The 16,379-nt window shown below is 45.0% G+C and overlaps 1 protein-coding gene across 1 annotated transcript in view; it reads right to left on the reverse strand.

Annotated features, from left to right (window-relative positions):
* Positions 1 to 221: 221 nt before the first annotated feature.
* CCDC69 (coiled-coil domain containing 69) overlaps positions 222 to 16,379 on the reverse strand; it is a 38,840-nt gene continuing 22,682 nt past the window's right edge. Inside the window, exons 4-10 of the mRNA XM_061152251.1 lie at positions 13,612 to 13,718; positions 13,055 to 13,139; positions 5,712 to 5,785; positions 4,732 to 4,833; positions 4,122 to 4,241; positions 3,098 to 3,195; positions 222 to 2,465 (exon numbers count right to left, since the gene is read on the reverse strand). Coding sequence (XP_061008234.1) covers positions 2,288 to 2,465; positions 3,098 to 3,195; positions 4,122 to 4,241; positions 4,732 to 4,833; positions 5,712 to 5,785; positions 13,055 to 13,139; positions 13,612 to 13,718 — 764 coding nt within the window. The 3' untranslated portion in view covers positions 222 to 2,287. The remainder of the gene's footprint in view (positions 2,466 to 3,097; positions 3,196 to 4,121; positions 4,242 to 4,731; positions 4,834 to 5,711; positions 5,786 to 13,054; positions 13,140 to 13,611; positions 13,719 to 16,379) is intronic.

The following is a 16,379-nucleotide window of genomic DNA, read 5'->3' on the forward strand; positions in this document are numbered from 1 at the left end:
GCCTATTCTGACAGGCAGCATTTGAGCCAGGCTTTACTCCAGCCCCAGCCCCCACACCAAGCCTGGGCAAGGCCAGGGCCCATGGGACACCAGTTTCTGAGAAGTCCAGAACTGCTGGTGAGTCCCTCAGCTCCTAGGACTTACTCCGCAAGGAACCCTGCCCCCAGCAGAGGGCTTCTTCCCACTTCCTCTCTCTCCGAGGAAAGCAGAGGCCAAATGAATGCAGTATCAGGTGTTCTTTTTATTTTCCATAGCTTGCCTGCCGCAGTTCACCTCTTCACAGCCACCACAGGCTACAGGAGGGAAACCCCACCTCCCTCAACCTGCCCCTTCTCCAGCCTGGCCCTTCTCAATTAGGACAATGTTTTGTAATTTACATTCTGCAGCCTGAAGTGCTCAGGTTGGGGGAGAAACTTGGTTAAAGATGTTTAAGAGACGCTGGACTCTTTGCTCCGTCCCTGTGAGTTTGCAATGCACATTAGCATATTAAAGGCTCTGAGAAGTCCTGCAATTTGCAGAGCTGTGTAACTTGAGTGAACCTGTGTGGTTAGTTGCCCAGTCATGTCTGACTCTTTGTGACCCCATGGACTCTAGCCTGCCAGGCTCCTCTCTATGGGATTCTCCAGGCAAGAATACTGGAGTGGGTTGCCATGCCCTCCTCCAGGGGATCTTCCCAGCCCAAGGATTGAACCCAGGTCTCCCACGCTGCAGGTGGATTCTTTACTGTCTGAGCCAACAGCAGAGCTGTGTAACTTGAGTGAACTTAGAGTTTCCCAAATTACTTGGCCACCCCTTCTTTTCTCGGTTGTGACCATTCACATCCAGAGCTGTCCCCAAGGCTCCTGGATAATGTGTTTGCATAGGTTTGGAGAAGCAGAGTCACATCTGAACACCTAGAAGGAGAAATGGATGAAGCCGAGATCGAGGGGAATGAAGAAAGTGGTCTGGGTTGATGGAGGAAACTTCTGTTCCCATGAGTTGACCTTTCCTACACGCTGGCCCCGGGGGGCTGGGGGACCTCAGGCAAGGCCACTGGATCTTGTGATCGCAGTGTGCTCTCTGCTAACGCTTGGAAAGAAGCTGCTTTGAGAATCTTTCACAGATGGGGAGCGAGGTATATGTGAAGGCATTTAATCAAAATGCTTATACAGAGACGGGATTGCTACTGTCTCCAGATGACCCAAGGCTTCCTGAGAAGAATCTTGAATCCACAGATGGTCAGGCCTGGACAGGCCTGCCGAGGTTAGTTACTCCAGCCACCCCTCTGCGCTGATGGGGAGGCTGAGGGCTAGGGTCTACAGGCCTGGGGTCGGGCTGCTAGAAGGGGCTGAGTGGAGAGCAGGACTGAGAGACTGGACAGGGCAGGGCAGACAGAGCAAGGAGAAAGGCCACGTCTCATACACGGCCTTCTAGACTTCAGAGAGGGAGACAGTACGCTCCGATGACAGATGAGCCCCAGGCCTGGCTCTGGGTCCCTCTCCCCGCCTCGGTTTCCTCATCTGCACGGGGATGAGGTTCCAGCTCTGGCTGTTGAGGGCACTTAGATCCACTAGGGGGCACCCGAGTCCTGATGGTGCTGAGGCTGAGGGAGCAGGAGGGTGGCGGGTGAACCTTGCCTGGTCCAGGAGGAGTAGCTATGGCCTTAGCCCTTGGATGGACCAGACTCGGCCTGGCGCTGGTGGCGTGCCCGATGCTCTGCCCCGCGGGCAAGGGACTCCAGTGCCTCCCCACCTTGATTCACAGCGTGTGGCCCCCATCTTCCCCTGCTGACCCCCAGCCCCTGGTCTGACCTTCAGACAAGTCTAGAATGGAACAGTGAGTGACTCAAGGGCAGTCTGTTCAGTTGCCCTAACTGGTTTAGAGGCTGAGGAAAGGCCAGGTGGGGTGAGTGGCTGGGGCAAGTTAGGTCACTGAGGAGCCGGCAGCAAAGCTGACAAGTTAGGACCAGGGGCGTGTTCCCTCTTGGTCGGATGCCCAGGGTGGCACGGTTGCCCCTGGGGAAAGCCTCAGCGCTCCCTGACCTGAACAGAGAGAAGGGTGGGGGTGGGGGAACAAAAGGGTTCCTCTCGCTTGTTCCCCGGCTCGAGGGAGGGAGCTGCTCGGGGCCTAGGCAGCCCCCAGGTGATTCTGTGTGCCCAAGCCCCCAGGGCTTGCTGGGCACACACCCTGGCTCCCCGTCTCACTCCCGCCCTCATCCCCTCCTGGGAAAAGGACAAGCAACCCCTGCTGCCTCTCTACCAGGTCTTTAGAGGAAGCTGTGACCGCAGGCATCCTGGTGGCCCAGGCCCTATGTAGCCAGGAAGGAGACCTCGGTGGGGGTGACAGAGGCCAGGGAGAAGGCAGGGGCGGCGTCAGTCCCGAGGAGCCGGTACAGCAGCTCCTCCTTCTCCTGCTGGAGCTGCCTCCGTGATTGCGACTCCTTCTCCAGGGCCTCACGGGCAAGAAGCAGGTCCTCCGAGAGCTGCCTGTGGACACACAGCCAGCGCTGCCTGAGGGGACCGCCTCTCGGGGCCTCCAGCAACTGCAAAGACCAGCCCATTCCTCTAGGAAGCCTGCCCAGTGACCCCACTTGAAAAGGCAGCTCCAGCTGTTGACCAAGGTGGCCCTCAGCTTTGGGTTCAGATCTGCTCCACTACTAAGAAGTCTAATTCTGACCAGGTATTCACTCTGCGCAAATTTGCAAAATGGGAATGCTAACAGGACCAGCTCTTAGAGTCATTATAATGATTAGGATTAGATGAGATAATATGTTGTCAACAAATTACATCTGACACATGATCTCAGCTCTCATTGACTGACCCCTTACCACTGATTCATTCATTCTTTTGGCCTCTTGAACCCTAAGCTTCCTGTTCCTTCTTCCTGAACTGGCTTTCCCATGGAGCCCACTCAGCTGGGATGGGGACAAACAGATATTAATCAGTCCTGCTACTTCTGTTTCCGGGCAGAGCTGGTCCCTTGGGATTCCTGACCCCCAAGCAAAGAGGAGCCAACCTCCTCCCCCAGACAGGCTTGGACCTCCTGGAGACTCTCCCAACTGGAGATTCACAAAAAGTAAGTGGTGGGGAGGGGAGGAGCAGGGCGTGGGAGCAGCTACCTTGACACAACCATCTGGTTGCGGCCTCGGGCGTGGAGGTCCTCGTTCTCTTGCTGTAGGGTGGTGATCTTCTCCTCCAACAGCAGATTTTTTTCTTTCTGTAACAGATCAGAGTGAGCTCAGAAAGCCCCCGGCACAACTTGTGCTATCACCTCCCTCTTATCCGTGGCCACCCAAAACACTGATTCACTCTAGACCAAATGTTACATTTCATGAGGCAGTAAGATTACTTGGAACAACACAACTAAGGCGTGAACACAGGACTGCCAACTTTTCACTTCGCCAGATGAGTATTAAAAAAAGAAGACAGTCACTACCATCTAAAACCTCCGTCAGTTCCCAACAGGAAAAAAAATTGTTTAGTTCTCCAAAAGACAGAAGTATAAAATGTATATAAATGTAAGTGTATCTGTTATGCTATTCCACGAAAAATGGTTGAACAAAATGGATATGGAACCACTGAAATGGTCTGGCTTAAAATTTAGGTTGTGTGGCACACAAGAGGCCAGGGAACTTCTTCCAGGACAATGTAACATAATCTGTTTGGATTCAATCCGACGTCCCCCAAGGCCTTCCTTCTGGAGACAAGCCACTGGTGTCCCCAACGCCCATCACTGCCCAGGCCTCCCTTGCTGACTCTGGTTTCCTCTGTCTGATTTTTTTTCTTTTCCAGCATTGACTCCTTCCTCAACCCCTGCCTGACCTGTGACATCTGCCAGCCCCTCCTGGTTAGCCAGGATACTTGCCCTGGTGTCACTCAAGTGACAGCAATACGCTAGTCAAAAGTACAGGACCAGCTGAGAAGGAGCCACTGCAGGGCCCAGACCAGCCCCAGTCACTCAAGGGCCAGCACGGGCGGCATGTCAAAGCTGATACAGACCAGGCTGGGCCCCCCTCAGAGTATAATTAATACCTGCCCTCTGCACATATGACAGAGGAAATGCCCAGAAAGTGGAAGAGTGAGGCTGCCTCCCCCCAGCCCCCCTTCCCCATCCCTCCATTCCAGCCGCTGCCAGCCACGGACCACTGTCTCCATGAGGATCAGCCGCTTGTCCAGCTCATGGATTCGCTCATTCTTCATCTCGATGACAAAGTGTAAGCTCTCCAGCTCCTGCTCCCAGAACTGGCTGAGGCTCCCGTGCTCCTAGATAGGAACACAGAGGGACCTTAGACCAGCCGGAGCGGGGAGTGGGAGGGGGATGGGGAGAGTGGGCTACCTCCCTCCTCCCCATGCTGCCTCCAACTGTGTTTGACAAGTCACCTCCCCTTCTCGGCCTGTGGCAAGTGCTTAATGTGCTGTATCTTACTCCCTTCCAACAGTGCGTGCTGTGCCTACTCCATCATGGACGAGGAAACCATGGTTCACAGAGGTTAAGTTGCTTCTGCTAAGTGGTAGGTCTGCTCCTGGCACTTCATTCTGAGTCCAGAGCGTAAGCACTTGACCACCCATGTGCCTCTCTCTGATCTTTACGTTCCCCCTCAGTGACACTGGGACACTGTTTCTTCTAGACCCTCATTAAGGTAAGAGCATCAGTTCTAGCCCCAACCTTGAAGAGGGACTGGCCTTTCCTGTTGCCCAGACCTGGACCTTCTTGCAGGCTGAAGGAGGACAGGCTGTGGGGACCACCACCTACCTGGATGTGCTTCTTGTAGTCTCGGCTCAGGATGGACTCCTCTGCCCTCTTCATCTTGGCCTGGAAGGCCTCCAGCTGTGCAGTCAGTCTGTCAATGGTCTCCTGGAGGGGGGAGCAGGCAGGAGATGATGCAAGCCTGGCTCATAAGGCTGGAGGTGGACTTCTCCACCCCCCGGGGAGGGGTCAGCATTGGCTTCTTCAGTCTGTCTTTGCTCTGCCCAGCACTGCAGGCTTAAGCGACTTCAACCACTGTTCAAAACATACAGCCTCACCTCTCCATACCCTTGGGGATTATGTCAGGGTATTCCAGGCTGGTGGCAGACTGGCATTCAAAGTACATGCAAACCAGGCTCAGGGTCCTTGCCCTGTCTCTTCTCTCCCTGCTCCTTCTACATGCAGCCAACATCACATCACTCTTGCAGCTGCCAGGTACATGCCTGTCTCCATACTGCTCCCCATCAAGGATTTTGCTTCACCTAAACTCTGTCCATCGCCTCTAGGATAGGGCACCCCCTTACTAGGGCTCACAGACTCCCATTGTTTGGTCCCTGCCTGCCTCTCTGGCCTCCACTGTGTCCCCCTCATGCTCTATACTCAGGCCTGCTGGACTTGTTTCAGTTCCACAGGCACGCTGTATTTCCCCCCTTTCCTCCATGTGTTTAAACACGTGTTTTTTGTTTGTTTGTTTGTTCTGCTAAGGCACTCTTCCTAGCCTTCTTCATCTGAAAAATTCCAACCCACCCTCAGATTCCAGCTTAGACCTCACCCTCTCTAGGAAATCCCTGACCAGTCAATCTGGGTCAGAGGCCTTCCTTCATGCTTCCATGGCTCTAATCACACCATGGCCCCAGGCCCACGACGTCTTCAAGATGCTCCCAACCATCCCTGAAAGAGGCCAACCCTCATCTCAGACCAAGACCTCCTGAGCTGACAGTAGGGTCGCCACATCACAGAGACTCACACAGCCCAACCTTTCTCACCTGCAGGGCCACCTTGGCCTCCTGGAAGGAGTGGGTAAGGGCTTCCTTGTCCTGCTCATAGGAGGCCTGGAGGGCTGGAGTGAAAGGAGATGCAGTGAGCTCAGACCCCTGACACTTCACCCCATGAGGGCCAGAGAGCCCAAGTGACCCCTTGGGACCATAGGGGTCAGGAGTCTGAGAATGCTTTTATTTATCTTTCTATCTCATGGGCTTGGGGCTGAACCAGAACTATAGTAGATATTTAATAGAAGCTCATGGAAAGGGAAACAAATGAGATCCTGGGAAGATCTTGCATCCTGCCTCCTCTACAAAGTTCCTTTCGGAAAATTCCAACCTTATCTCAATTGAAAGAAGACGAGAGGGAAATGACCAGTCACTGGGTGGGATGGGAAACAGGACAGAGAACAGGAAAGTGTAATATAGCCAAAAGCCCAGGTATGCAAGGGGCCTGTGTCATAGGGGCAGTGACCCAAGGAAGAGAATGCTCAGTAATATAAATGTGATAGAGCTGTCAAAATTGCTAAGGTCAGCTCTATAAAAACTATATAAATTGTTATAAAAACTAATTTAAAACTTTTTGATAAATTATGGGACAGATAAATTATCAAGACAGGTTTGGTTCCAAGTAAGATGGAGGAAGCACATGCCATCCAGTCTCCTGAATTTAGCTATAAAACCAGGACAGAATGAATGGCACAACTATTTTCAGACTCTGAACAGTAAATGGTGGCAGGCAGACTGGGCAAGAAGATCAGAATCAAAGCGCTGCTCAACCAATGTACTTATTTAAACAAGACCCAGAATCTGATGTATTCAAATATTCAAAATGTTCAGAATGCAATACAAAATTGCTAAGCATATAAATCCAAAATTCCTCAGGTGACAAGTCTAAATACTCAGCACACAAAGAGGGAAAATCTCATCTGTCCTGAGAAAAGACGTTCAACAGATGCCAACACTGAGGTGCCACAGATTTCATTCTCCAGGGAATCTCCCTGACCTAGGAATCAAACCCAGGTCTCCTGCATTGCAGGCAGATTCTTTACTGACTGAGCTACAAGGGAAGCCCGTTGGAATTATGAAGGGACCTTAAGGAAACTGCTATAGCGCTCTGAAGTAAAGGTTAATGCTTTTCCAAAGAATGAAAATCAGAAAGTGTAACCAAACATTAAAACCAGGAGGGAATTTTAGAACAAAAAAAAATGAAGTAAAAACTCACTTGGTGGGGTCAATAGAGGAACAGAGATGACGTAAAAAAGAGTCTGTTGGTGATGAATTCTTTTAGTGTTTCTTCATCTAGAATGTCTCTATTTCACCTTCTTTCCTGAAGAACATTTTTTTTTCTGAAGATAGGATTCTTGATTTACAGTTCTTTTATTTTAGTAGTTTTAAAATGTTCTTATTCCTTCTAGCCTCCAAACATTCTAATGAGAAATCCACAATTCATTCAAACTTATTTCCTCTATGTAATGCACCATTTTTCTTTGGTTCTGTTCCAGATATTTTTTTTGTCATTAGTTTAAAAAAAGAGATATGTTTGAGTGTGGATTTTGGTGGGCTTGCTTTGGGGTTCAATAAGCATCTTTCATCTGTAGGATTATTTTTTGCCAAATTTGGGAAGCATTCAACCATTCCTTCTTCAAATAGTTTTTCTTCACTGCATCCTTTCTGAGTCTTTGACACAAATGTCAGACATCCTAGGATTATTTTATGGATACCTGAGGCTCTGTCCATTTTTTCCCAATATTTGTTTGGCTTTTGTTCAGATTTATGGTAATTTCTATGGATCTTCAAAAGTTCACTAGCTCTTTTTAATACCTACAAGATACCTACATTAAATATGTCACAGGTAGGTTAAAAGTAAAAGAATGAAAAAGCAACATTTAAGAATAAGGAAGATTCTCAGGAATGAAGAAGTACATTACATCATGATAAAGGGGTCCATTCTCCAGGAAGACATAACAACCTTAAATATCTATACAAGTATAGTCATTCTTCAAATTACATGAAGCAAAAACTGACAGAACTGAAAGGAGAAACAGACAAATACACAATTACAGTTGAAGGCGTTAACATTCCTCAATATTCGATAGAAAACATAGGCAGACAATCAGTAAGAATATAGACCTGAACAATACTGCCAACTTGTTTTAACTGATTAATTTATAAAGTACTCAACAGCAGAATACACATTCTTTCTGAGTGCACATGAAGCATTCATAAGATAGACCACATCTTGAATCATAAAATAAGCTGTAACAAGTTAAAAAAGGAATGAACTATAAACTATGTTCTCTGACTGCAAAGGAATCAAACTGGATACCGACCGGTAACAAAAAGAGAACTGGAAAATGTCCGAACACCTAGAAGGAAATACCCTTCTAAATTGTCAGTGAGCTAAAGAGGAAATCCTGAGGGAGATTAGAAGATATTTTGAACTGAACAAAAAATATAAAACATCAATTTCTAGGATGCAGATAATGCAGTGCTTAGGGTGAAATTTTTAGCATTAAGGGCTTACGTTAGAAAAGAAAGTGAAAGTTGCTCAGTCACATCCAACTCTCTGTAACCTCTTGGACTATACAATCCATGGAATTCTCCAGGCCAGAATACTGGAGTGGGTAGCCTTTCCATTCTCCAGGGGATCTTCCCAACCCAGGGATCGAACCCAGGTCTCCTGCATTGCAGGCAGATTTTTAACCAGCTGAGCCACCAGGGAAGCCCATTGAAGTTAAATTTGTACTTAAATACTGCCTGGAAAAGAAATGGCAGAAATGGCATGTCTTTTCTTGTGTTTATCTGGTATCTGTGTATCCTCCATGGTCAAATATCTGTTTAAATCTTTAGGTTTCTCTGAAAAATTCTACTGAATATTTTAAAATGATATAGTACAACTCTTTACAATCTCTTCCAGAGATAGAAGAGGAAGGGACATTTCCCAGCTCATTCCATGAGGCAAGCTTTGCCCTGATACTACAACCAGACAGATGGTACAAGAAAACTATAGACCAGTAGCCCTTATAAACACAGACAAAAATCTTCAATAAAATATTAGCAAATCAAGTTCAGCAACATATAAAAAGACCAAGAGAGGTTTTGTTAATGTAAGTTCAAAAACTTACATTAATGTAAGCTCAAATTAATGTAATCTACCATGTTAATAGTATAAAAAAGGGAAATCACATGATTATATGGATCATAGATATAAATGTAAAACTTAAAGCCATATAATTTTTGGAAGAAAAGAGAGAAGATCTTTGTTACCTAGAGTTCAGCAAAGAGTTCTTAGACATGACACCAACAGCATAATTGATAAAAGAAAAAATGACCTAGAATTTATTAAAATTAAAAGCTTTGCTTTGTGAAAACCATTAATGAGAGAATGAAAAAAAAAAAACAAAACCCCACAAACAAACCTTAAATGCACACACACAGACTAGGAGAAAATATCTGTAAATACAAAGGACCTGTATCCAAAATATATAAAGATCTCTCAAAACCCAATAGTACGAACAAAACAAGCTAATTAGATACAAAGGACTTGAACAGACATTCTGCCAAAGAGGTTACACAGACAGCAAATAAACCCAAGAAAAGATGTTCAACATGATTAGTCATTATCGAGATGCAAACTATACCCACAATGAGATGTCACTACCTATTTATTAGAGCAGCAAAAAAATAAAGTCTTGACAAGTATTAGTGAAAAGGAACAGTGGAATTCATTCATCACTGATGGGAATGTAAAATGATGGTCCCTTAGGAAAGCAGTTTAGTCAATTCTCACAAAGCTGAATATACATGTACCATGTGACCTATCCATCCCATTCCTAGATATTTACCCAGGAAACTTAAGAACACACAGAAACCTTACACGAATGTTGAGAAGAGCACTATTCATAACTACCTCAAGTTGGAAATGACCTGTCCGCACTTGGACAAGGGGATGAGTGAACAATGGATCACAATTCAGCCATGAAATAGAAGGCACTCCTGATATACCCAGCCACTTAGATGACTCTCAAATGCACCATGATGAGGGAAAGAAGCCAATGTTAAATATTATATTGTGTTATTTTGTTTCTGTAATGATCTTAAAAAGACAAAACCATGTGTGGAGAACAGATCAGTGTTTTCCAGGGGTTGGGGTGGGAGAGGATGTGGATACAAATGGGCAGGCTGAGAGAGTGTTTTGGGGGTGATGGGACTGTTTTATATTGGATTATGGTGGTGGCTGCATGAATCTATACATGCATTAAAGTTTATGAAGCTACATTAGAAAGTCCATTTTAATGTATAATAACTAAAAAACAAAAATAGAAAATAAAAGACAATAAAGTGTCATCAAGCGTTAAGAAAAAAAATCACTGGCCTCTCCCAGTCATACTTCCCCTGTGGTATATTTCTAGTCATTTATTTAATGTGCACTTTGTTGTCATTTAGTCACTAAGTTGTGTCTGACTCTTTTGCGACCCCATGGACTATAGCCCACCAGGCTCCTGTGTCTGTGGGATTTCCCAGGCAAGAATATTAGAGCAGGCTGCCATTTCCTTCTCCAGGGGAATCCTTCCAATCCAGGGATCGAACCACATCTCCCTCATTGGCAGGTGTATTCTCTCCCACTGAGCCACCAGGCAAGCCTTAGGCAGCACCTAACAGTTGCCAAGCAACAGAAAAATAACTATGAAAGACTTCTGACTGTTGGGAAGAACTCAAGACAGGCAGTCCCTTCCCGTCTGGGTTTTTACAATAGGAAAACTGTCTTATTAATATCTTTATAACGTTAAAACTAGTATCAAATCAGTGCTCTGAGTGGAGAAGAAAGCTGTTTTACCATAACAGCTTTGAGAAGGAGGGAAGGATTTTAGAGACATAGATACTGAAATGAGATTCAAGGTAAGTTTCAGAGATACTGTAGAAAGTGAACTAAGGTCAACCGATAGGCCCAGTTTCACAGGGTACATTGGTACCCTTCAAATTCCCAGGGCAAAGGCTTCAATACTATTTCAAAATGTTTTATGCTAATGTTGCAATATGTTTCAAGATCCTTAAAATTGTTCAGACCTCTGTTCTAGTTATTCCATTTCTGGAAATCTAAGGATATAATGTAAAACATGGGCACATCTTTAGGCAAAACACATTTAGTGCAGTATTACTTAAACAGTAGTTAAAAAATCTTTATGTCTAGACTCACAGGAAATAAGGAAAACCCTGTGTGCAGTGGTTTAGACTTTACAACATTTTAGCAGCAGAGGAATTTTACTTGCAAACATGTTTGACACAATGTTAAATAAAAAGAACAGTATATAAAATTTTACATATAAAAATAATCTTAACTGTGTTTTTAAAAGATAAAAAATTCTGGGAGAAAGTCATAAAAATACTGATGATGAAAAAAAAAATTGGTATCACTTTTTTGATGTCAATTTCAATGGCATCAAAAATCTAGATAACCTTCCCCAAAGAAGCTATACAAATAACCAACATGCACATGAAAAGATGCTCAGCAAAATTAGTCATTAGGGAAATACAAGTCAAAACCACAGTGAGATATCACTTTGCATTCACTAGGATGGCAATAATAAGAAGAACAACAATGACAGAAACTAACCAGTATTGGCAAGGATGTGGTACAACTGGAACTCTTGTGTATTGCTGCTGGAACTGAAAAACGGTACAGCTACTATGGAAAACAGTGTGGTGGATTCTCAAAAAGTTAAGCACAGCATTACCAAATGACCCAGCAGTTCTGCTCCTGGGGGTTACACCCAGGGGAACTGAAAGCAGATGATCAACCAGGTGCTTGTGCTGACGGCACGTGTTCACAGCCCATCCACCAGCAGATGAATGGATAAAAAGAGAGTGTGGGGTGCCTAGGCGATGGAATGTTATACACCACAAAAGGAATGGAATAATTTTTCAAATGGGCTTGGGGAAAGGAGTGGAGTGCCCATGCACACTGCAAAATGGATGAGCTTTATGCTGGGTGAAGGAAGCCAACTGTGGGGGTTGTGGGATTCCACTTACATGAGTGTCTGCAGTGGACAAAGTCATGAGACTCGGAGCAGATTGGTAGTTGCTGGGGGGCTGGAAGGGTGAGCGTGGGGTTGGGGACTGACTGCTTAGTGGGTATGGAGTTTGCTTTTAGGATGAGAGAGTTCTGGAAGGGTACAATGGTGATGGTTTCAGGGGACTGTGACTAGACAAAATGTCACTAATGGTAAATTTTATGTTTATTTTGCCAAAATAAAAGATATATGTACTTAAACTTTGTCATACCAACTCTACTAGAATGTGTTTCTAATGATAAAATTATGAATGTGGCAAAGATTTTACAAAATGGGGTTCACTGTGTATCATTGATGTTATAAACAGTGGTAAAAGTTTGAACTTGCTGAAATGCCTAACCCAAGCGGCTAGTTAAAAGAACAAGGGAACACACTGGAATGCTATGTAGTTACTAAAAGTTGTGCTATAGGAGTTTAATGACAAGATGTTAATACAGTGCAAAGTGAAAAATCAATTTATCTCCTCCCCCCAAAGTAGGTGTGTGTATAGATGTATATTCTCGGTAAATACACACCAAAGAAGTACAAGGGATCTATATCAAAGGGGTAGGAGTGACTAGTTCTGGGTGGAATTATACACAATTTTAATTTTCTCAGTAATAAAATAATAAATGCTAATAAATACTTACTAAGTATCTTGCAAAATATCAGGGACTGTTCTAGATTCCTTCATCTGTCTGCCTGCCTGTCTGTCTATCTATCTATCCATCTGTAAATTAATTTGCTTGGCTCTCTAAAAGACCCTATGAATAAGAGTTAACTGATTTCTTCAAGGTTACACAGGTGATAAGTGGTGAAGCTGGGATTCAAACCCTGAGACCATGGCTGCAGAGCCTGAGCTCCAACCATTAAAAGATCATTTTTTTAATCCATACATTCTAAATTTTCTATGATAAACATTATCACATATAAAAGGAAAGAAAGGTATTTGAAAAAAATAAACTAAGCATAGAGTTGTTGTCATTGTGGGGAAGAAAAATGGGTATTTAAATATTCTCCTATTTGTCTAGGTTTTCCAAATTTCCTATAATGAATACAGATTGTTTTTTAAAATGGAAAGGAAAAACACCTCTCAACTAAGGTAAAACAAAGCATGGGGTCAAATATTATATGCCCAAAAGGACAAGTCTTAGGACCCTGCAGACTCCAGTCCTGAAGTGACAACTGCTTAGGGACCAGAGGTGGGTGGGAAGGGAAATGGGAGTCCCACGTGAGCTCGGCAGGTGGAACAGAAGGAGTCTGGTCCACAGTCTTCCAAGCACATCTCATCCTTACCTCTCAGGGCCTCCGCATGCTCTCCCTCTAGGACTCTTCGCTGTTCATTCAGTTTCTCTTCAAGTTCTAGCTCCCTCTCCTCCACCTGGGGGCAGAGGGTCCCGAGCAGAATGAGATTCAGTAGGTTCAGGGCAGCCTCACTTATCCACTCACCAACCCTGGAGCCTTTTGGAGGTTGGTGATCAGAGTCCCACCCGCTGATGGGTGCAAGGCCTCCAAGACATAGCTGATGTGACTGACTTCTCCCTCTTTAGGGCTTAAGAGGGGGCTTCCAGAGATTTACCACATGGAAAGAGATTTTGGAGTCTTCTAATCCTGATGCCATTGAAGGCAGAAAGCCCTTGGCTATGTTGGTGGTTCCCCACTTTTATTGCATAGAATAAATAAAACAAATTATATGCCCACAGTTACAAATATTTGTTCTGCAGATACAGGGCTCTTTTCTGGGCAAAAGGAGTAAGGGATACTTGCAAAAACAATAAAACCAAAAGTTGGCCTTGCTCTGGAATTTAATGAGGTTAGTGGAGCAGGAGGAAAAGAAAGGGGTTGGGATTTACCTGCTGTGCCCATTTCTTCTTGTCCTCTTCATGTTGCTGGAGGATTCTGGTGATAGCCTTCTGGTGCTGCTCAGCCTCCTCAGATGCACATACATGGTCAGTTGTGGCTATAGGTGAGGGAAAAAAAAATCACAGAGTGAAGGTTGGGTCCAGGCCCAATGGAGAGGGCGTGGGAGGCTGGAACTACAGCGTGGGGAGTCTGGTCTCCCCATCAAAAATGGTTTCAGTTGGGGGATCAACTTCTAGAGGCAGCTCCTTAAATCTCCCTGCCTTTGGAGACCCTCCTTCATGAAGTGGAGGAGCCAGAGGCCTCATTTGCCCCTAAGATCTACAGGAGAGCAGGTGACTCACAGAACACATTCAGCCTATAAAGGTGCTGTTTGCTCCATCCAGTGTCTAAATTAAAAAAACAGCGGCTGACTTAATAACTGGGCAGCTTTTACTTAATACTACAATTTCCAACTTTTTTTAAAGTCCTGATTTAAGCTTCTATTTATTTATTTATTGTCTTTATTGCTGTGTGGGCTTTCTCTAGTTGTGGTGAGTAGGGCTAATGTCTAGTTGCAGTGCATGGGCCTCACACCGCGGTGGCTTTTCTTGTTGTGGAGCAGGGGCTCTAGGGCACACGGGTTTCAGCAGTTGTGGCAAGAGGGATCTTAGTTCCCAGACCAGGGATCAAACCCGTGTCCCCTATACTGGCAGGTTGATTATTAACCGCTGGACCAACAGGGAAGTCCTCCAACTCTTCCTGAAGAAGCCAAAGAAGTAGCAGTGTGTGATTCAGTGTCCAGCAGGAGCTGGCCTGAGGAACGGCGGCCTCCCCCCCATGCAGGATGTGGTTCTGCCATTCACCAGTGTCCTCCCCTCTCCTCTCCTCACTAAGGGGCCAGGTGGTCACACGCTTTATCTGTTGGGCTCTGTGTCTGAGTGCGACACCTCACAGCACAGAAGGGCTGCTGTGAGCAGGAAGGAGACCTCACAAACAGGAAACCTAGCCGTTGCTGAGGGAAACTGCAAAACAGGCCTGGTGATGTCACTCTGAGTCCAACAGGTTCTGGGTCTCACCTGAGGTGGGGACCAACCCTTTCCAGGCCTCTGTTACCTAATACATTAAATCAGGATAATAATGATACCTACGTCATAGGGCTATTGAGATGATTAAGTCAGAAAACAACGGCAATGAAAATAACAACAGCATGTAAAGAATATGGAGACTAAACAACAACAACAACAACAAAGAATACCAACAGCTTATTATGTTCAGAAACATGCCCAGCTCTGCTCCAAGTGTCTCACAGGTATTACTCACTGAATCCTCACAGCTACCCAGAGTGGTGGCTACTATGATTATTCCCATTTCACAGATGAGGAAGCTGAGGGACAAAGAAATTATGCAACCTGTCCAAGATTACCCAGTTCACAACTGGAGTAAGGGGCTGTGAACCTACACAAGTTGATTCCACAGCAAACACTCCAAACTACCACATTGTTCTGTTTGCGCATGCATAAAAAGCAGTAAGTGTACCAACACATGGAAGCAATATAAGTATCTGACATATGAATGAAAAAATAAGATGTACAACAGCAAAAGTCTACACACACAAAGGAGCATTATTTAGCAATAAAAAAAGAATTAGAGTCTGCTATTTGCAACAACATGGATGGACCTAGAGGGTACTATGCTTAGGGCGTTAAGTCAGAGAAAGACCAATACTGTAGGCAATCACCTATTTGTGGAATCTAAAAAATATAACAAACAAATGAATGAAAAAAAGCAGTAGGTGTAGTGCCAGGCATTTGGAGGTGTTCCATAAATGCTCTTTAGGACTTCCCTGGTGATCCAGTGGTTAAGCTTCCACTAGCCAGGGAACTAAGATCCTGCATGCTGCGGCAAAAAAAAATGCCAATAGTTCACTAAATGTTCTCTAAATGTTCCTCGGGACTCATGACAGCATTGGAAGCTTATATTAGCATTGTTAACAAGTTATAAATGGAGTAATAATATTATTACAGAATTCCATAGGCCAGGTTGGGTACAAGGTATAATGAGAAGTGTGAGGAAAGAGGCTGTGGTCAGTCCATCAGATAGGAGCCCTAGGTCTGGGGGAGGGGGGTGAGAGGAGGCAGTGGTCATGATCATAGAGTTCCAGGCTCTCATAGATCATTTGGCTCAAGATCTCAAATGTTGGTCAGCAGTACCAAACTGGTCCCAACTTGTGTGTGTGTGGGGGTGCTACTTATTACAGAGATTTACCATCATTAACAATGCAGACTGTGGCTCAGACCATGAACTCATTGCCAAATTCAGACTTAAACTGAAGAAAGTAGGGAAAACCACTAGACCATTCAGGTATGACCTAAATCAAATCCCTTACGATTATACAGTGGAAATGAGAAATAGATTTAAGAGACTACGTCTGATAGAGTGCCTGAGGAACTATGGACAGAGGTTCATGACATTGTACAGGAGACAGGGAGCAAGACCATCCCCATGGAAAAGAAATGCAAAAAAGCAAAATGGCTGTCTGAGGAGGCCTTACAAATAGCTGTGAAAAGAAGAGAAGGGAAAAGCAAAGGAGAAAAGGAAAGATATACCCATTTGAATGCAGAGTTCCAAAGAATAGCAAGGAGAGATAAGAAAGCCTTCCTCAGTGATCAATGCAAAGAAATAGGAAAACAACAGAATGGGAAAGACTAGAGATCTCTTCAAGAAAATTAGAGATAGCAAGGGAACGTTTCATGCAAAGATGGGCTCAATAAAGGACAGA

This window comes from Dama dama, chromosome 9, assembly GCF_033118175.1.
Source record: "Dama dama isolate Ldn47 chromosome 9, ASM3311817v1, whole genome shotgun sequence".
Taxonomy (NCBI): Eukaryota; Metazoa; Chordata; class Mammalia; order Artiodactyla; family Cervidae; genus Dama; species Dama dama.